This window comes from Melanostigma gelatinosum (assembly GCF_949748355.1).
Source record: "Melanostigma gelatinosum genome assembly, chromosome: 2".
NCBI lineage: Eukaryota > Metazoa > Chordata > Actinopteri > Perciformes > Zoarcidae > Melanostigma > Melanostigma gelatinosum.
Window position 1 is genome coordinate 32,178,063 of NC_136635.1, and position 21,770 is coordinate 32,199,832.

Sequence of the window (21,770 nt, forward strand, 5' to 3'; positions counted from 1 at the left end):
ATATGTTTTTGTTTTAACTCATTTTTCTCTTTCGCATACAAACACACTTCTCCTTTTTCTTACTACAGAAATCTATCAAGAGTGCTACATTAAGTCTGGAGCTCCAAACATGTCGCTCACTGATTAAAGTCATCAAACTTCTAATGTTTTGTCTGATCAGCAGTCAACAATCTAAAGATATTCACTTCACTTTGTCTAAAAACAGAAAAGTGGAATCTGTCATTTGAGAATCTGGAACCGAACCTGACCAGCATCTCTCTGGTCTTGGCCACGTTCAGACGCAGGTGATTTCTACCGGCCCACTCCACAAAGTCCTCCACTACTGCCCTGTACTCCTCCTCCCGTCCGTCCCTTACACACCCGACCGCTGCAGAGTCATCAGAACTTCTGCAGATGCATGACCCCGAGTTGTACTGGAAGTCAGTGGTGTACAAGGTGAACAGGAAGGGAGACAGAACAGTTCCCTGTGGGGCTCCAGTATCACTGACCACCGTATCAGACAGCACACGGCCCAGTGGGACAAACTGTGGTCTGCTGTGAGGTAGTCAGTGATCCAGGAGACGGTGGACGCGTTCACCCGCACCACCCGCAGCTCCTCACTCAGCAGCACTGGTTGGATGTTGAATGCACTGAAGTCAAAGAAAGTGATTGTCACAGAGCCACTGGTTCATCCAGGTGAGCTCGTTGCAGCAGGTAGATGATGGCGTCGTCTACTCCAAGTCCAAGTGACGTTGATATTTAGCATAATTTTCACTCGATTTTATTTTCCAATCTACGGGTCTACTACATGTTGTAAAGTCTGCTCCACATTGTCAACTAAATATTTATTCTTGTATTTGTTGTGCTCCTTTAACTTGTGTATTATTAATCATAAAGCCTCTTTCATCATCCCTACATGTAATGAGATTACATTCAATCACCTTTAGAAGACATTTATTCACGGCTCTGGAACAAAAACAGTCAAAAGGAAAATAATTTAGTGACAATTAAAAATATGAAATAAATTAAAGTAAATTATTACAATGTCGTCCCACCCTTATTGAGTATATTTTAAGTAATAAAGAAGGTTGTATTAATCTGGTAAAGCATCACGTTATAACATACTACTGTATATTCTGTATAATCAATAAAGTGTCGTTGCGTTGATACACCACAAGGTGGCGCAACTATTATGTTTATTGTGAGTCCAACATCAGCAATTTCATCTGCAACAGCTGAATGTAGGTCACTCTGTGAAATAATTAAAATATTGTATTAAAAATATTATAATAATAAGTTCTTTATTCCCTCACATAATTAGTTTCGTATCACTTATAGATTTGTGGCTGAATTCATACTTGTTGTTATTTCAATGTCAATCCAAAAAGAAGGAAAATGTCAAATTTGATTTTCAGTGAAATTATATTGTATTTTTTGTTGTAGGAAGAAATGTATTGTAATATTAATAATAATAATAACTTTATTTATACATAAAACTTTTAAGGCGATAATACAACAGAAAGATCAAAAGTGAGGATCAACAAAGCAACGCAACTACTGTATACAGTGAGAGTTAAACCTGATAAAACAATAAACCGAAAAACATTTTTAAAAACAGTCGATACGATAAAACAATAAAATAAATAAAATAAATAAAATAAGTAAAATAAATAAAATAATTTGTAGGTGGGTATAAGTAAACAAAATAAAATATATGAACTCAAACTATGATGACATGTAGCAGGTTTTACTGTAAATGATTTGTATGTAGATATATGTATATAAATACATATACATATATCTACATAATACATCAACATTATTAATTATTCCGTTTGATTGTTCCACACTCATATGACCAGAGCATTAAAAAAAAGTCGATACGATAAAAATAAAATAAAAAATAAATAAAAGTATCTCTATCTCTCTCCCCCACTATCCCCTCCCTCCTCCCATGCTAACGAGAGGAGCTAGCTCGCTACATTAACCCACCATTGGTTGTCCCGACCATCGAGGCTGTCTGGTGGAGACGAGGAAAGGACCGACGGACGCCTCTTTTTTTTTTTTTTTTTAAACTGGAGGAAATACCGAAAGAACGAAAGGGAATATAACGTTTAGCGGTTTTTATTTTTTTACCAAGTGGATCAAAACGTCGCTAAACATTCAATGTTAGCTGGAAGTTTTACGAGTCGAGCAGAGCGATGTGTTGACGCGACTCTGGAAGCTAACGCTAACCGATGAGCTAACGCTACTTGATAGATTAACGTTAATTATTTCAGCAGAGCTTTTTCTGGAGACCTTGTTTTTCGACAATGTAATTTACATAGAAAATAGATATTGTGTAATGTTGTGTACTTTTTATATAGAATAGAGCCAATGCTAAGACAACCTGGCGTTATCTTAGCGAAATTAGTAACGTATGAAACTAGCGAGCGTTAGCTACCTAGCGGGCTAGTTAGCTAACGTTAGCTAGCCGAAGACTTTAAACCGACTTCAAGCCAAAGAGTTCTGCTTCAAATTAGCTAACGCTAGCAATATGCTACATCTGTTTCCACGTCACCGGTTGTGACATGTTATTGTCGCTGAGTAAACATACTTTTCTTCGAAAATCTAGATATGCAAACGTTGAACCACCAGCTTACTTAATTCTAGCTAATGCTAGCCAATGCTAACGTTGAGTTAGCAGGACAAACTTTGGAAATCTACCCCCCGGCTTTTAGGCCTTTAGGAAACTATACCACTTTTTTTTTTTCTTCACCGAGAAGACCTTTTTTTTTTTACAGCCTTAATGCATCTCAGAGCCGCTGCATGGAATTAATATTCTGAATAACTCTGGATATATTTGTCAAGTTTTGACGACGTTGTAACAAACTGTTGGAGTTCTTGGGCTGTGTTGACGTTTACGTCATATAGTAACGTGGATTACAATATCCGTCAAAGGTGAGGTACAGACGCACGTGACCATTAAACAACTTTAAAGCTATAACTTAAGAAGTTATGCATCAAAGAGGATAACCCTGATCTGTCTGTATCTTTCTGTCTGTGTGTCTCTCGCTCTCTTAATACTTTATTCTCCATTACAGGAAATGTAATTGGTCAAGCTATTCCAAAAGTCCATTTGATTAATTTGCAAATGCAAATTATATTTTCACAAACTGCTCTTAATTGAGTCACAAGTAGCGGGTTCTTTAAAAGTTTTAAGTCCAGTCAAGTGTCCCGCCTCCAGAGGTTGATTTGTCATCTTTACTTTTATCTATTGTTGTTGATGTCACCATCTGTCACTCTCCTCCGTGGATGCTGTGACCTCATAAACATGGCTTGACCTCGTTATGCAGCGTTGCTTTTGTATTTTCATTTGCTTCTGATACATTAGTTTGCCTCTGTCCACCAGTACAGTAGTTTGCTAAAAGCAAATGGCTTTTTGCATCTCTGGCGACGCAAAGAACAAGAGGAAGGGGTTACAGCTCCGGCTGCCACTTAGTTCCTACTCAACGTGTTCCAGTTTGTAAGTTGTTGTTCCTTTTGTAGGTATGTTAAATCCAGCTCACATGATTCTTTGGCTTTTTTGTCTGGCAGTCCGTCCACAGGACCCAAGCTCCTTGGTGTGGAGAGTGGCTCTAACTCTCCAGACCTGCACAGCTGTTGTTAGATGCAGCGTAGCTCAACAAGGTCCAGACAACACAGCTGTACTAGTCTAAAGTATCTATCTATTTATCATCTGTCTATCTGCCTCTCTACCTACCTACCTACCTACCTACCTCTCTATCTGCCTCTCTGCCTCTCTACCTACCTGCCTCTCTACCTACCTGCCTCTCTACCTACCTCTCTATCTGCCTCTCTACCTACCTACCTCTCTATCTGCCTCTTTACCTACCTACCTCTCTATCTGCCTCTCTACCTACCTCTCGATCTGCCTCTACCTACCTCTCTACCTACCTCTCTACCTACCTACCTCTCTATCTGCCTCTCTACCTACCTCTCGATCTGCCTCTCTACCTACCTCTCGATCTGCCTCTCTACCTACCTCTCGATCTGCCTCTCTACCTACCTCTCGATCTGCCGCTCTACCTACCTCTCGATCTGCCTCTCTACCTACCTCTCGATCTGCCTCTCTACCTACCTCTCGATCTGCTTCTCTACCTACCTCTCTACCGATCTGCCTCTCTACCTACCTCTCTACCGATCTGCCTCTCTACCTACCTCTCTACCGATCTGCCTCTCTACCTACCTCTCTACCTATCTGCCTCTCTACCTACCTGCCTCTCTATCTGCCTCTCTACCTACCTGCCTCTCTATCTACCTACCTACCTCTCTCTCTACCTATCTGCCTCTCTACCTACCTACCTCTCTACCTACCTGCCTCTCTACCTACCTGCCTCTCGATCTAGTCGCCTGTAATTGATTTCAGGCTCTCTGCTAATAGTACCAACAACTTTACTTTTTACTGAAGTAACTTCATATTCCAGTGGTAGCTAACCATTAGTAGTAGTAATCAGTTAGCAGGTTGAGCTGATTTGGCTCTGTTTTCCCTTCTGCTTTGTCAATAAACTGTTGTAATGGCTGAAGCTTTGGTGTCTGTAAAGAATGCTGATTAAATCACCACAGAGGTGACTTTAAACGTGCCCTCTGTCTTCCGTTTCATCTCAGATCTGTCAACTTTAGAGCTTTAACACCAGATTGAATACCACTTAAATGTACAATTCGGCCCCAGTGTTTCTTACTGCCTGTTGAGCTCTATAGTCAAATATATTTATAATTCTGAGGAAAGGATGTTTCATTATTTGGTTACCATCTTTTAACACTTTTACTGGTGTACAGTGGTTTGCCTTTTGAACAGGAGACTGAATGAAACGCAACCAATACAAACTGAACTCTTGGGAGGAATAATGTTGTTTCCAAGTCCATTAAACTTGCCCTTTAATTGAATATTGAACATAAATTAGGAGATGTCGGTGGAAAAAGTTCTTTTGGATTTGAAGAGATCTTTTTTTTCCCACCACCCAACTATAGCGGATGTGTTTGGGTGGCAGCAAACTACAGTTGCTGTAAAATGTTGCTTGTGGTTCTTAATGTAGTGATAAGTGACATTTACGAAACGCACATTATTCAGAAAGATGTGTGTTACGCTGGACAATCCATTGACTTCATTCTAAAGAGTTTTCAGTGTTGTTGCATACTTTTCCATATCTCTTTCTGGTTCTTCTGGTTGTAGATGATGTGCGAGGTGATGCCCACCATCAGCGAGGCCGAGGGGCCCGGCGGTGGTCGTCGGGGCTCTGGCTCCCCACTGCAGTCGGACTCTGAGGGTCACTTTGAGTCGCTGATGGTGTCCATGCTGGAGGAGAGGGATCGTCTGCTGGAGACCCTGAGAGAGACGCAGGAGAATCTGGGCCTGACTCAGGGCAAACTGCACGAAGTCAGCCACGAAAGGGACTCGCTGCAGCGACAACTTAACACTGCTTTACCACAGGTAAGTGAGCGAGACCGATGACTTCGATGATATGATTATGTATTACAGTGAGATGATAGAGAGCAGCAGCACCTGTCATCTGTTTTCCATGTTGAAGTAACCTCTCGTAGTCGCTCGGTAATCAAGGCGGATGTCGTTTGTTTTCTTCCTGCGCTAAGACCCGATCAAGTAGCGGACGTTGGTGTCTGCGTCGTGGTTTTCAAAGGTCTCCGTAAAATAAAACGCAGCCCTGAAGGTTTCAAAGTAAAACGTTTTCAAACGTCTTTGTTTAAAGGGTTCTAAAAGTAGCGAGGACACGAGGCGCAACACGTAGCAAAGGATGTGTTTTTAAAAGAAAACGATGTAGCCTTAGAAAAATACAAAACTGTAATACTTGTCAAGTCTGTGTCTGTGCATTTGTAATGTAAAAATTTGAAGTGTGAAAGTGTGCATTCTAATCTTCTGTAAGTGGAAAAATACCAGTGCCCCACAGAGCACCCTTCCTGCATGCCTGCTTGCTTCGCTGTCAGCCAAAGTGTCAATCTCACATTTGTAGAGCAGCTCTTGCAGACCTTTGGCTCCCACAGTGGGGAAAGTGATACCAGCGTCTTTGGGGAGTTATATGGTCGACTGGTTGCAAGGTGAAAAGTGAGGTATACGTGGGTTTTTGCATCAAACTTAAAACTAGTCGAGAAGATAGAAGAAACTGAAAATGAAGAAAACTAAATCTGCAATGAGAAAGCAGTTTCTTTCTGTCTTTCAAATGGAGCTATATATATATATATATATCTCTCGATCTGCCTGCAGGTCTCATGTTTCTACCCTCCGTGGTCTTGCATTTAAAACAAAAGGATTGGGTTTCCTGTTTTTAATGATGCATAAGAGGCTGGTAATCAGTTAAGCGTTGCATGCGTGCATCCAGTGTATGAAGTTAGCATGCTGGTTATTTTCGGTGTTTGTTTGACATGTTATTAAATGAGATTGTGAGCGATCACAGCTCACAATATGACGGATGATATGTCGCGGTGCTGAAAGCAGAGAGGTGTGTCGAGTGTGAGGAACCACGGCATATAGAACACAGATTACACAATGCTCTAACTGATCTAGGATCACACATTTCCTGGAAAGAACTGATGTTTATCACACTTGTGGAACGCCAAGGCCTTTTCTTCTGTGTTGTACAGCCAGGAAAACTTCATCCAAAGTGAAAACATTCAGTCTCTGATCCATTCAGTTGACACTTGATGTAGTGCAGAATAAATAAATGGAGCTAAACGTGTAAAAGAAATAGCAGCTGTTGTGTTTATGGATGTTGAATTGATGGCTACTGAAACCATCTTTACATGCTATGTAAAATACGATCATTCTGATCCATTATTTCTCAAATGTTCATACACACAATTAAACATGTAGGTTGCCATTGAGTTCTGCAGGGATGACGTATTTTTGTAGACCAAACAGGAAGTTAGCGTCACTGGTTCCCTCCACATAAAGCCAGTCGGACACTTGACTTGGATTTTGGATTATTGCAGAAAATAAACTCTGTCAACCACAAGTTACATTTTTTGTTCGTCAAGATAATCTTCACTGATGAACTCCACCTTTGTGATGTTTGAAGTGTAAAGTAAGAAGCTAACGGAGGACGTTCAGTCGTCTCATTTACACTCTTTAAGATCCACCAGAGGGGCGTTCACTGACCTGTTTCATAATCGGACAACTAAACTACAGGATCCCGATCATTTTAAGGTTTTAATACTCATGCCTGCAGAACACTATTGGTTTATTATTGACCTCTATAATAGATCGACATTTTTTTATCCTCAAAAAAACATGGAAAAAATCAACAACAAACATATTAGTTAGAGGAGCTGATCTCCAGTCAGTCGAGTCATTTACTGAACCGGTCAAATCAATGAGTGTACAGACAATGAATCAATGATTTGTCCATGCCAACAGGTTAAATATATACTGTCTGTAATCCTGTAGACAGATGTCGACATGTTTTCTTCTGTTGTATTGTTTTAAACTTTGAGGGATAATGTTTTCCACATTTTGGATGAACTAGTTTTAATCCCAACATGCGTTGTCTGAAGACCTTTTTTGACTCAAATTGCCTGAAGTGATTCCTGTTTTTATCAGGATTTGAAATGTCACTCTTTCAGGCAGCATAATAGCTAATCAGTCACCATGAATCTACTTCAGTCCGTGTCTCGGTGTGTCTGTTCGTGTACGTGCACGTTGCTGCTGTGCTTTGCCAAGCCTCCTGGGATTCATATCTGGAAGGCAAGAAAATCCAGCTGTAAATACACGAGAATCTCTTAATGTGCTGTAATCTGGTGTTAATACTCTGAGCAACATGGTTTTGTTTTCAGTGCAGTTTTGCCTGCAAATTTCCAATCAAACTCTTCAAATTCATTAATTACACCGTGACTTTTCTGATTATTTCAAACAGAATTTAGATTTAAGCATACGTGATTGATTTCAGTTCATCATTACTAAAAGCTTTTACAAAATGTTACGTCAAAATGGAAAGTGTTGACTGTTTTTGGCTGTTTGTTGTTGGGCTATCTGTAGCTTTAGCTCTGACAACCTCATGTTTACAACCCTGAATGAACACATCCACATGTAAAACTTGATTGGTTCTTGGCCAGGGACTCTCGGTTACTATAGCAGAGTGAATGGTGGTGGTAGTTTCAATCGCACATATAATTGGAGAATGTATAAACTAAAGGGGAAGTTAAAACACAGCCTGATGACTGCATTGAGATACCTTCCTAGTAACCTGAAGAGGAATGAAATTGAACTGTTGTGTTGGAGAGAGTCTAGGCAGGTGAAGAGGAGGTGCAATGTTCTCCCTTGTTTCCTCCCTCCCTCCTGGTGAGAGTACCCTTCCACTGGAATGCACAAACATTCCAGGGCAGCTTGCTCACACGTCAACGGCTTCTTCAAACTTCACTAAACGGTGCTCGTTTGTTTTCTGTCTTTGTCGTACTGTATGTGTTCTACATGCAGACCAAACTGTTGGGACTCTCCCAGCGGCAAATTGACACACGTTTTCAATGTGTGCACAGAGTTTTATTTAGTCGTACCTATTTTAGGGCCCACATGTTGCGGCGAATTCAATTTCTGTGTCAGCCACAGCTTGTAACAGCTTTACTTTGGTGTGTGTGTGTGTGTGTGTGTGTCTGTCTTTCCAGCTGTTTTCTACCACTGCTGTGAAGATTGTTGAGGCAGTAACAACAGCGAGAGTTTGTAGTAGTTTGCTTCATTTATATGTTTTCCACACATTCTTCTGTCTAAACTGGTAAACGTCTTAGCGACACTCAAGGAAACCACTGTCCTCTCAAGGAAAGGTGCCAATCAAAACTGCTGCCAGATGACGTCTTATTTGTCAGTTAATTTCAAATTCAGTGAGATAAAGGAACCTGAGCATTGTTGTGTTGAGGACGTTTCCACATGGTGCTGGTGATGTTGTTGGTTTTTGTTTGGGATGTCTAGTGAGGACTATTGTCTTTGGGTGACCCTTCGCTAAGTCCCGCCCCTCGACCACAGACTGGCCAATCGCAGCGTAGCGTCGACCAGCTCTGACCAGGGTTCGACAGCGACCCGTCTCTGCTCCATAGACTCTTAACTATAGTTAGCACGTCTATGCTACGCTAGCTACTGAAGGTACACTTGCATGTATTTTAATGGTTGTAACAGTGTTGTTCCTTAGTTTCATTGTCTTCTGTCTGGATCAGGTGATGTGGTGGGTCACCTTTACCCTGTAGCTTCTACCTTTTTATCTTCAACTCAGTTTAAACGACTTCAAAACACAAGTTTAGGAAAGTTACCTGGGTGTGATTTATTCTCTTCTCTGTCTCCGTGAGAGCCACAGTTCAGTGTAAACTAATCCCTCAGGATTGCGTTTGTGTGAATGTATTTGATTGGCCAACACAGTGCTTAGTCTCCAAATCTTTTTTCATTTTAAATGGAAGTCAAGATGGGAAGTGCTTCCGTCCTCGAGCTTCAGTGCTGAATTTGTTTCATGAGGAGAACATAACCTTGTAACTGGCTTTAACTATTGTAAGTACAAAATAAAGGTAGTCAGTCACTCAGTATTAGGTCAAGTGTAACGTGTTAGTTTGTGATATTTATTTTGAAGCAGCCAATCGACCGCACTGACCAGATTCTGTATTCTGGTCGTTGGCACAAAGGCATGAATTGAGAGACGGTGGAGAGACAGAGACAGACTTGTTCCTCACAGTGCCGTGAAGGTGACACATGAGTGTTGCCTTTTCACAAAATGTGATCTGAACTGGTAACTAAAAGGAAAGAAACACAAGACGAAGGAGTGGAGGCCGTGCTCCTCTACGAACTCTACAAACTGTCCTTAAATCTGCACAGGACTCTGTGTGAAGCATGACGTTGTGTTTGAGGAGCTGATAAAGAAAGTGGTCACCATGTCCGGGGCTTCTTGTAGTTTTTTTGCATACCGTCACCACTCGGTGGAGCGAAAGCTGCGTTGGTGGAGTGTCTTTTATCACCGTTGAACATCGTCCACCTTGTGTTACGGCTGATAGGTTCGCTGATCCAAACAAAGGTTGAGGTGAAGTGCCCTCCGGTTGGTGCTCTCGGTGAAACTAATATCTCAATGAGACGTACAACAAAGAATTTTGAACCTGGCTTTTATCCAATATTCAGATCTCTGTTCTGGAAATGTATGCAAATTAGCACATATATAATTAGATCATATTTAAACATAACATTTCAGAAAACGTTTAATATAAAAGAATGCTCATCTAAATGTCAGTACTGAACTGGTGAAGTTTTAATGGTGATCATATCGTCTCTCCTTAAACTAGACGTCTTACGAACGACCACAGAGTGACACAATAATCTAAACGAGCCGGTGATTAACTAAAGGAGGCGGAGCTACCTCCTCTCGGCCTGTGTGTTTTGGGCAGCACTGAATAGCAGCCATTGTGGAGTCTGAGTTTTAGCCGGTGCGTCGTCCTCCAGGAGAACAGATCCAGAGTCAGATTTCAGCACGCGCCGCAAGCTCTTAAGAGCGGCTCAAGTCATTATGGAGGAGGGAGGCCTGCTGGTTCCCTTCTCACCTCCAAATACAGCCCGATAAAAAGAGCTGATTCATCAGTATTTAAGAATCCGTGACACGCACCGGTACTTTCCGTACTAAAACACGCAGCAGCACAACCGATAGGGATGTTGGACACCACAGAATTAGATGAAGCTTCCTGGAGCATGCGGTCATTTTAGGTTTGTTTTATATTCTTATTGTGGACATAACAGAGGAGCCTCACTGTTTCCTCGTCTCCTTCCCTTATTTGCAGCGTTGCTAGAGCTGCAAGTCTGCAGTTTTTATGACTGATCTGCCTACAAATACAACGGCTTTATACTATGTTAGAAAATGTTATATCCTTCTCCGTGCATGTACCAGAATTCAAGAGCACCAACTCTACTTCCTGTAGTTTTTAGTATCTCACGCTCTATTTAATCCCCCCTTCATACACTACACAGTGTGTACATAACATTGGCTCCTTATCACTCTAACGTTACTATTATTACTCGTTAATGTCATTACTAATGATAACTATGTCTCATAGATCTGAAGAGATCGCACTGGACCCACCAGGTGTGAAGTCGGACGGATGAACGGATGTCCAGACTGCTTCCCTTTTAGTTAGATTAGACATCCTTGAGTTTCATTGCAACAACCAGACCCAAACATTAACATATTTAGCAGATATACTCGATATTTAAAGGCATATGAACATAGCAGGAAATCTGCTTTCTGTGGTAGAAACTAGTTTAATAAAGGACAGCAGCCTGTGTCACTATATGCTGTGTTATAATGAACGCAAGCTGCATTCAGAAGAGCAAAGAAATGCGTGTTATGCTGAAACATTACACATATTTAGGGCTCGATCTTCATATTTCTTAATGATGTGATGTCACAGAACTAACTCAACTCCTTGGTGCTCAAATATTCTTCGCCGGGAGGCCGAAAGCTTCAGTGTGTCCCTCCGTGTTTTGGTACGCTGTTCCTTTAATAGGTTGGCACATATATTCGTGTACCCACAATCTGGTTGCAATGAACTCTTTATTAGAGGGATTTATAATGAAACATGTAGAATAAAATGTTCATGATGAAATATCACATTTCTAATCTTAGTTTTGGTTACTTTCTCGACTTGAAAGCATCCGTCACAAACGATGTGTTCAAGGACTGTCGGAACGATAAAAATCTGACGATAATGACAGTTTTTACAGCTTCTGGCTGATGAACGATATAGTTTTGGCGATTGATTAAAGAAAACATGCTTTTCCATTTCTGTGTTCAGAGTGTTGAACGTGATTGAGGACCTTTAAAGACATTATAGCGGTAGTGTTTATCGTATCAGGCTAGTGTATTGAAGTGCACCATACCCGTCTACATGTTCTCATGTCCACCTTGCATACTCTTTCATATGTATCATCACATATTTGGAAGTGCCAGCTTCATTTTCAATCTCCGAAAGAGACGAGTATGTGGCTCATATTATCGTGCTTTGTTTGTGTCGTGGGAGGTTTTCATAGTTCAGTCTGGGTCACATTTCAAGATCTTTTTTTTTTTTTTTAACCGTGCAGCTCACCAACAAAGGTCCAAGTTTTCTCTTTTTCTACTTCTTTTTTGATTTTGATTTTTAAACTAAATCTATCTTATCCTTGACTGAAATCATGAAACTGCACTTCCACCAACAAGTAGCACACACTCCCATTTGTTTCCACTCAATATGATATGTTGTGTACATGATGAGTTAAGTGGAAAGTACATGTTCATCAATGGTGAAATCTTAAGGTTGCTGTACAACTCGACCTCAGCGTCTGCTCTGGAATGTAGGAAGTAAGCTACTCTGTAATTACCCCCTGGGCCCGCCTCTCCTGGCCTCTCATTGGTTAGTGAGAGTGGAGGCCTCCGTCGTAGCCAATGGAAAACTCCCACTTACTCCTTTTTTTTTTTTTTTTTTTTTTTTTAAGTGAAGGGGAATCTGTGCCAGTCGCTGGAAAAGCTCAGAGGCGAGAGAATGGTTTTGGTGGTGACTGAAAAGAACGATCAGTTCCAGCAACCCCCACACACACACACACACACACACACACACTCTTTGAAACGTAGCGAGAAGGCCTCGCCACTCACTGGGTGCCTGCGCTGGTTTTTGCAGGGCAAAAAATCAGGATGGCACATTCTTTTGGTCTAACCATGCATGTAATCTGTAAAAGCGCGTGTGTGTGTGTGAGCAAGCAGACTTGTTCTCATGGACCTCACATCTTTCTCAGGTTCTCCTCACAGTGGCAGGATGTTGTATCGTCATATTTCTCACGTACCTTGAGGCGTTATCTTCTTCCTTTTTTAACATCGAACCATGTAACTTTATGAGATATGGATATCGTTGTCCTCATGACCAAGTTGTGGAAGTCCCAGATATCCCATGAAACGAACTGCTGTTGTGTCTGAGTCCCTAACATCTGGAGGAGCTCGGTTACTTTCACCGACCTGTATTCACCGTGTCTAGCGAGACACACGTCGGCTGGTTTACTACAGCTGTATGGACCCAAAATAAGTAATTTAGCGGGGATTTAAGTGCAATAAATGGATCAAAGGGATGCAGAAACAATGACCTAATGACTTAACTCAACAAGACGCCATATCAGCGTCGGAAATACACGAGGGCAAAGGGCCAAACTGCCCCTAAGAAATACCATTTTGCCCCTGATATCACTCGGAGAGGGACAAAAAATGCCCCCGAAAAAAATGGAGCGCTTCTTAATCAGACCTGAGACTGCGAGACTGCGGTCAACTCAGCAGACACTCACATGTTAGTGCACCTATATGCTGAAGGACTAATGCATAAGTTCAGGACAGAAATGGGTAATATCACAATATTTGAGGTGCTACAAAAATATCTTTTCTCAATAATTCCATACAATGACTGATGTGTCTGTAATCAAGGCATCGTTGACTTAATAATTGTTAATAGTTGTTTAAAACATTTAATGATAACAATAAATAACCACAAAGAAATAAGAATAAAATTGAATGATTGTCTGATTTATGTTTGTTTTTTGTTAAATAAATCTAAGAAAACACTGAATCTGTAGACTACTGCCTAATCTTATAATTGCCATTTGATGACAATTGCTCATATATTGTAAGCCTAAATAAGTATATGTATTATTTTGAACAAAGGTTAAATGTTATTTCACAAGTTTCAAAAAATGCCCCCAATTTTTTGAAAATGCCCTGGATCTCAGTCAGTGGGGGCAAAAATTGCCCCCAAAAAAATATGTGAATTTTCTACCCTGCACCATAGACGTAAATACGACGGCGTAGTTTTCATTGTTTGTACCGTATAGTTCATGCATAGTTTGGTCCGGTCTCTACTAACACGAGGTGTCCTAGAGCTCTATAGTTTGGGCCACTGATACTAACATGCTATGTTCAACTTTAATACAGCAATGTTTCCAGAAATGTCGCCATAGACACCCAGTTCATAATGCAAATATATAAATATTGTAATACTTTGTTCAGTGGGTCATAGATTTAATCACCATTGTGTTCCCTCCTTCAGCGATGGGTAAGGACTCAACTGTAGCTCAGTAAGTAACCAGTTACACGTTGCTGTGTTTGTACGTTACTCTTCTAGGAGTTTGCGACGCTAACTAAGGAGGTGAACGTGTGCCGGGAGCATCTTCTGGAGAAGGAGGAGGAGATCGCAGAGCTGAAGGCGGAGAGAAACAACACACGGGTGAGTACGATATGCTGGCACACACACACGCACACACACACACACACACACACACACAGAGCTATCCACCGTGCTCACTCCACTTTCTGTTTTGGGTAGAGGTTTCTCACCTGTTAACGTGGTCTTTTCGTGGTCCAGCTGCTGTTGGAGCACCTGGAGTGTCTGGTGTCTCGTCACGAGCGCAGTCTGAGGATGACGGTGGTGAAGAGACAGGCTCAGTCTCCAGCGGGGGTCTCCAGTGAAGTGGAGGTCCTCAAAGCCCTCAAGTCACTGTTCGAACACCACAAAGCCCTCGACGAGAAGGTGTGTGTGTGTCAGAGACAAACGGAGAGAGAGAGACACACAGACAGGGTTTGATAAACAAAGCAATCGGAGACCTAAAGATGTGTTCGTATCACCTGTGCTGCAGGTGAGAGAGCGGCTACGCGTCGCCTTGGAAAGATGCAGCGCGTTGGAGGAGCAGCTCACCATGACGCACAAAGAAGTAAGAAAAACAACTGAAGAGCGTTAATGAAAAAAACCACATGACTCAAATCCAATAGCAATACAACTTACGAAATATCCATAATATGGTGCATTCACGTGACGTAGGAATGTTTGCTGGAACAACTTGACAGCCTGAAGTACCGACTCAAACCCTTTAAGATGGTGACATCGTCGTTATTCTCCTCGTTTGTCCTTGTGAGTGAAACATTTAGGTTTACATTTACCAAACTGAACATTCCAAGTTCACCTCCAGAATACGAACACGAAACAGACGCTTCCCTCTGTTGTTGAGCTACGGACATTATGTCACTCGTGCTTTATTGGCTGCTTTTTCTGCACAGTACGACCCAGTTGTCTTCTTCTTTTAATTATTTTTTTGAGTTTTTTTAGGTAGATTTTCTGTTTAAAACAGGAAGTGAAATGTAGCAAAAGCGCTGATTTTAAGCGGTTTATTCAGGTCGTTGATCTTCACAGAACTCTAAAGAGAAGAGCGACCATGTTGTGACCGCAACTGATCGCAGACTTGATGTAGGAATGAATGGCGTGGTCCTTTTTAGATTCATCTGTGCCGACACAAACTGAATGGAGACAGTTTGAAGGAGCAAAGTGTTTTTATTTCTTTGTGTTAAACTAGATTGAGAGACTTTGAGACTCCAGGAGAATGTGACCAACAGATCAACGTAGCTTCGCTCCTGCACTGGATTCCTATTTACACATTTGAGTGTTCACACTGAATTCTAGAGAGAACTCTTACACACGCACGCACGCACACACACACACACACACACACGTACACTTGTGCACATGAATGCAAAGAGGTATTTAGTCCACTGAGTATTGAATGGGATTAAGATTGACAAAAGAGCCAGAGGATCTTTTGGAAGTGTCCAAGATTTCCTCTCTGCTTTATGCTGCAGTCATCTTTTCTTCCTGGGACCACGCACGCACACGCACACACACCCCCACACACACACACACACACACACAAAATCTACCAATCTGCTTTTATTAGAAACCTTCCTAATGCAAGGCAGCTTTGTGCCAGTTTTTTTCCTCCCGTTTGGCCATTTGGCATCGACTATATCTGTCTCTGCAGCGTTTTCATGGGAGTTTGCAACCAGAATAGTTGTGGTTTGAACTCAAGGCTCTGGACACACGCACACACACACACACACACACACACACACACACACACTACTTGCTTTACTGAAATGGAAAAAGAAAACATGACAAATGATAAAAGGAATCCGACTCCTTCGATGCTGCTGGTTCAGCGGTTAAGCAGCTACTTGTTGAGGTGGTTTTGGCGTTAACGAGCTGCTGTCCTCTCTAGTTGTCTTACCTCAGGGAGCAAAGCGGCATGAAGAGAGGGCTGGCAGACGGAACCAGTGAGGTCAACCACAACTCTGAAAACACACCGAGCACTAACGGCAAGGTGAGGGTGTGTGTGCGTGTGTGTGTGAGTGACTGTCAGACCCTGCTGCAGTAAAATGAGAGGTTTTCTAAAGGGACTCTGGTTCTCAGAAACACTTCCGCTTTAGTCCACAGGGGGCGACAAAATTAAAGATGTTAAAGTTCCTTGTAGTAAAGTCAAACAGGAAATCACAAATATCATATTGATCAGTCTCAATTGTTAAAAGAATCCCAAAGTGCCCACAGTTGATTCTGGTGTTTTCTACTATGAAGAATCTTCTTTCAAAGCTCAGTTTCCTGATTTCTTCCATTTCTCTTCCAGATGTTTGAAGAAGGTCAATCGGTTCAATGGAATGAGCTGATGAATGGAATCAGTCCTCCGTGTGTGTGTGTGTCCTGTTCGTCCTTTGTGCTCACACGGTTGCGTTCTCCCACAGCGGTCGTCGGACGGCTCTCTGAGTCAGGAGGAGGAGCTGGGTCTGGGCTTCGTGAAGGTCAGCGAGCTCCAGGACGTGGTGGACCGTCAGACGTCTGATCTGGGCCAGATGAAGGAGCGCATGGCCGCTATGGTGTCACGCATCAACGAGCTGGAGGAGGACCTGGACACGGCCCGGAAGGACCTCATCAAGTCCGAAGACGTGAACACACGGCTCCAGAGAGACCTGAGAGAGGTAGGAGTGTGAGCTCCTCTTTATAATACACTCCTAAATGTATTTATTAGTTTCTTTATTTTCATGTCAGGCACCCAAAGTGCTCGACCCTCATTGGTTTACAAGACACCAAAAACAATACAGTTACATCGTCACACATCATTACAAAACTACAGGCTCGTCTTAAACGAAATATTCTGCCTTTTAGCTCAAACTTGGCAAATAACATCTGCATCCGGGCAAAATAAATCAACATATATGGAGATGATTTTACTGAAAAGTTCAGCTTTTATGACCTTCTAGACAGGACCGTAAAACAAACAAAGATGAACCTCATTCTCAATGTCCCCGAGATCACACGACAACAAACAAACCTGTGGTGGCAGAAGTACTAAGACCTCTTACATATGAATACAATACCACAGTGACCGTTCTGCATTCACAAATCTGTATGCAAGTATATAATCAAGTCAATGAAGTGTGAAAGTGCTCATCGTGCATCCAAATGGGCTCTGTAGTTGTTACATGATTATTTATTGTAATATTAGATGATTACTACGTGTGAGATGCATTTCAGCCAGCTGCAATAGAACTCTTTTTATTCATTGTTATACCATTGGGTGGTTAATTCTTCTTAAAAACAAGGCTCTGTATTTCATTTAGTTGTTAGAAATATACGTATATTTCCCTCTGAAATGTAGTGGAGTAGAAAGAAAAAGAAAACCGTACTAAAGTACAGGACTTTATCCACGCACAATAAAAAGAAGGTAAACCTGAAGACCAGCTGTTTGTGTGTGTAGTCGATGGCTCAGAAGGAGGACATGGAGGAGAGGATCACCACGCTGGAGAAGCGCTACCTGGCCGCTCAGCGGGAGGCCACCTCGGTCCACGACCTCAACGACAAGCTGGAGAACGAAGTGGCCAACAAGGACTCTCTCTACAGACAGGTGGGTCCGTGATACGGGACTACAAGCTGCTATGATGGATCACAGGTCATGAAGCCTGCGTCATGCCTGAAGATTCCAGTCCTGCTTGATTTACATTTGAGTGAAAACAAAGGAATTGTATTCACAGGCTGTCAGTCTGTACTAACATGCTATAGTTCAGAGTTTTTCACACACTTTTGTGTGTATTCAATGGAGAAATATACGTAATACATCTTAGTCTTTCTTCTGTGGTCGAAGACAGTTTAACACTGCAAACAGAAAAGCACGTTTTCTTTAAACAATCGCCAAAAAAAACGACTTTGTTTATCGAAGCCAGAAGCTGTAAAAAAAACGTCATTGGCGTCATATTTTCATCTTTACGACGGTCCCTGAACACGTCATCTGTGACACTTGCGGCATTGTGATATTTCATCAACAATATTTTATTCTTCATGTTCTCATTATAAATGTCTCCTCTAATAAAGAGTTCACTTTAACCAGAGTGTGTAAAAACATTAAAGTGTGACACTATGAAGTCATGATTGATTCATCTGAGACCAACAGTCATGTGACGACGAGGAGGAGACACTCTGACTGAACTACAGGAAGTGAACACAGAGAGGAGAGGGGGGGGAGAGGCTGGAAACATGTGAATAGTTTAATATACGCTCCACATTTTTGCATCAATTAAGATCTGTAATCTCATCACACCCACAAAACATCCTCACATTCTGACCTGACCGAGTTGACGAGGCGTGTGGTGATTTCTGGGTGTTTGAGTCTCGGACAGGAATCTCCTGCAGTTTCTTTGGCTGATGACTTCCTGCTTATTCACACGCTGAATAAGACGCCTCACAGACTCTATGTACTCACTGAGATGGAGACGTCTCCCCTTTTCTTCTGGCTTTTTATCCGTCTTTGTGTCTTTTATGAATGCTCCCTTCCTCACTTCCTGCCCTCCCCCATCCCTTTGTCTGTCTCTGTCTCTCTCCGTCTGTCTGTCTCTCTGTCTGTCTGTCCGTCTCTCTCGAAAATCCAGAGTCCAGGATGTAGCACAGCGTCTTAGACGTGCTCGCTAACAACTGTTAACTTTGTGTTTTTGTTTCTTTCTTGTAGACGGAGGACAGAAACCGGCAGCTCCAGGAGAAGCTGGAGCTGGCGGAGCAGAAGCTGCAGCAGACCATCCGCAAGGCGGAGACTCTGCCGGAGGTGGAGGCGGAGCTGGCTCAGAGGGTGGCCGCCCTCACCAAGGTACCAGCACTATCTCAACCTTTACTTTATTCTAAACTGTGAAATACTTTATCAAAAAGAGACCTCTGAAAAGTCCCAACCCTTTGTTAGAATCCTCTCTTGTTGCGTCTCTTGGTAAAGAGATAAGAATGAATTAACAAGATTATTTCACTTTGACATCTCAACAACCAGCAGCTGCCGAGGAAGCCTTTTGTTTCCGTTGCTCTGAATATCCACAGGGAGCTGTTTGGCGTTTTTATCCATTTATAGTTTGAGTCTTTGTCTCGCATGCTGCTGCTGAATGACTTGGCTCCTTATTTGTAACAGAACTGGCTCACAGTACATCTCTGAAATCCAACAATCATTCTTATTGTCATCCGAGTGTTTTTGTTTCAGAGTTCATCAGGAAGCAGTCGCTTCCTTTCACATGTTTTAAATCATGTACTCTGTCTGAGAGTACATGATTTGATTTTATTCTACACTTTTCTCCACCCTCTCACTACTGCATCGGTCGCTCGCTCCGTCTTCTGAAGTCTACCGATCCCTTATCGTATTGTTCCTCCTCTGACGTCATCTGTGTGTCTCCGTGTTTTATCATCAATCTCAGAAATGAACCGTCACTGAGTTCATGTTCCGCTGTTGAACCGGCAGCTTTCTGTCCATTTCTCACTCTATTTCAATCAGTCAATGTACGTTGAATCCCTCTTTTCTCCTCTTTGTCCTCTGTCTGTCTTCATGGCATCCTTACCGCCTCCTTGTCAAACCTTTAGTGTGTTCCATGTGGCTCTAAAGGCGCCAAGACTCGGAAGAAGGTAGACCAGCTCCCCTCACAGACCTAGACCTCCTGGATAGTGGATCACTGAACTTCACCAGGCCAAGACAAACAAACTATTCACAAGTCCAGAACCACAGAAGAAACAACTGTTCCTTCAGATAGAACTGATCGTAGTATAGCTCCAGGTCCAGCTCATCCTTCACATGCGTGCCTGGTGAAGTGCAGTGACGATCGATCCGACAGCTTCGTGCTTCATGTGCTGGTGAGCTGTGTCCATTGCTGCGTCATGCTGGAACTATTGCTGTCTAACACAAACAGGAAGTGGACGCTGGTTTGCTCAAAGACTTGAGGAACTGGTCCCGCCTGTTGGCCGATAGAGCGATAATACCTGCTCTCACGTTAGCACATGTAGAAGTTTGCTTCTCAGGCTGTCCATGTTGGTGACCCCCCCCCTCCCTTTGAAGGACTTGACCTTGACTTAAACCTCAAACGGGGTTTCTCTCCTCAGCGAGGTCCTTCTCCAGGGTGTAGGACCAACCAGATCAGAGCCTAGCACTAGAGACACTGACCACGTGTACATGCACACTTCTATTCTGCTGGTATTCAGAATAGAACAGTGTCTTACATTTGATACGGGTCATGTCAACAGCATATTATGTTTGGATATTCTGAATTAGGTCTTATTCCATAAGAAACCATCATATTTTGTTCATATAAATGACTGTCTGCCCGAATTAAGAAGAAGACAATATTCCTCCCAGTGGAGCTGGTGGAACGTTCTCTGTGGGGCTGAGCCGCATCCAATCAACTTCAGCAAACATCCCAGAATGATTTAATGCAAAAACATGAAGGTATCAAACACGTGTTACTGCTTTATAGTTAAATATTGAACCAGTGGCGGCTGGTCAATAGAGGGCCGTGGGGCATGGCCCCACCATGAGCCACACAAAAAAAAAAAAAAAAAATTATATTAATCATAAATTATACTAATTGTCAATATTTGTGTTTTTGAACTATGGAATGTACCCAGTAATGTGTGTAAAATATGATATCTGCGCAAAATATATGCTTTTCCTGCTCGTCCTCTCTGTCTGTGTGCTCTCTGCTCGTGCTCTCTGTCTGTGTGCACGACACTCTGAGAACGCGCAGCTTGGGGGGCCTGATCGTTTTGGCCCAAAAGAGGCGGGTCTATGAAGCAGTTTAGCCAATTGCTGATTCAAGATATCAATGAGTGACATACAATTTAGCCAATCAGCGCCCTCAAATAGATTCAGCGTGGGGCCAGAACGATCAGGCCCCCTCGCTGCACGTTCTCGTCAGGAGAAGTCTCTACAGGCGAGCACTCCTCCTCCAAGACCCGTTTGAGAGGAGAACTTTGAGGAGATTCTGCAGCCAAAGAGCTGATATCAGATCAGCCTGACCTCACAATCAGACAGCAGACTCGCGGGAAAGGGAAGCAGTACATGAAGCTTCTGTACTAGCTGAACACCAGACAGGTTAGCTAGCTGCATGACGTCATGCTAATCATTTATTTAGCTTTTTAAAACAACGGGGACGGATCCAGCACGGACAGTTAGGGAGTGAGGGATGAGGAGGTAAGGAAACATGAGAACACCAGGGTAGGGAGTGAGGGATGAGGAGGTAAGGAAACATGAGAACACCAGGGTAGGGAGTGAGGGATGAGGAGGTAAGGAAACATGAGAACACCAGGGTAGGGAGTGAGGGATGAGGAGGTAAGGAAACATGAGAACACCAGGGTAGGGAGTGAGGGATGAGGAGGTAAGGAAACATGAGAACACCAGGGTAGGGAGTGAGGGATGAGGAGGTAAGGAAACATGAGAACACCAGGACACACATGAGAACTCTGTCAAGCTACATATTAGACAAAGTGAACATCTTTTATTCTACATATTGTCCTCAGTCTCATCTGCTTAACTTGGTCATGGAGGCATCAACATGTAATAGAGATGTTAAATTAACAGTGAAATTTAACATCAGTATTCATAATTACACTTCATGTTTACTTCTCCTGATCTTTACCTCCTATAACAAGGTCCATAGGGGCATCTCAACAAA

General features: G+C 42.4%; 1 protein-coding gene across 5 annotated transcripts in view; it reads left to right on the top strand.

Moving 5' to 3' along the window:
• The first annotated feature begins 2,009 nt into the window (after positions 1 to 2,009).
• The window catches only part of ppfia1 (PTPRF interacting protein alpha 1), a 44,695-nt gene continuing 24,934 nt past the window's right edge, over positions 2,010 to 21,770 (top strand). For 2 of the 5 annotated variants that reach the window (XM_079287877.1, XM_079287878.1), the window contains exons 1-9: positions 2,010 to 2,919; positions 5,192 to 5,449; positions 14,113 to 14,214; positions 14,353 to 14,517; positions 14,624 to 14,698; positions 16,034 to 16,135; positions 16,551 to 16,784; positions 17,564 to 17,710; positions 18,806 to 18,940. In XM_079287877.1, the coding sequence (XP_079144003.1) occupies positions 5,192 to 5,449; positions 14,113 to 14,214; positions 14,353 to 14,517; positions 14,624 to 14,698; positions 16,034 to 16,135; positions 16,551 to 16,784; positions 17,564 to 17,710; positions 18,806 to 18,940 (1,218 nt within the window). In that variant the 5' untranslated portion in view covers positions 2,010 to 2,919. The remainder of the gene's footprint in view (positions 2,920 to 5,191; positions 5,450 to 14,112; positions 14,215 to 14,352; positions 14,518 to 14,623; positions 14,699 to 16,033; positions 16,136 to 16,550; positions 16,785 to 17,563; positions 17,711 to 18,805; positions 18,941 to 21,770) is intronic. The other 3 variants (XM_079287876.1, XM_079287879.1, XM_079287880.1) reach the window with 2 other exon arrangements.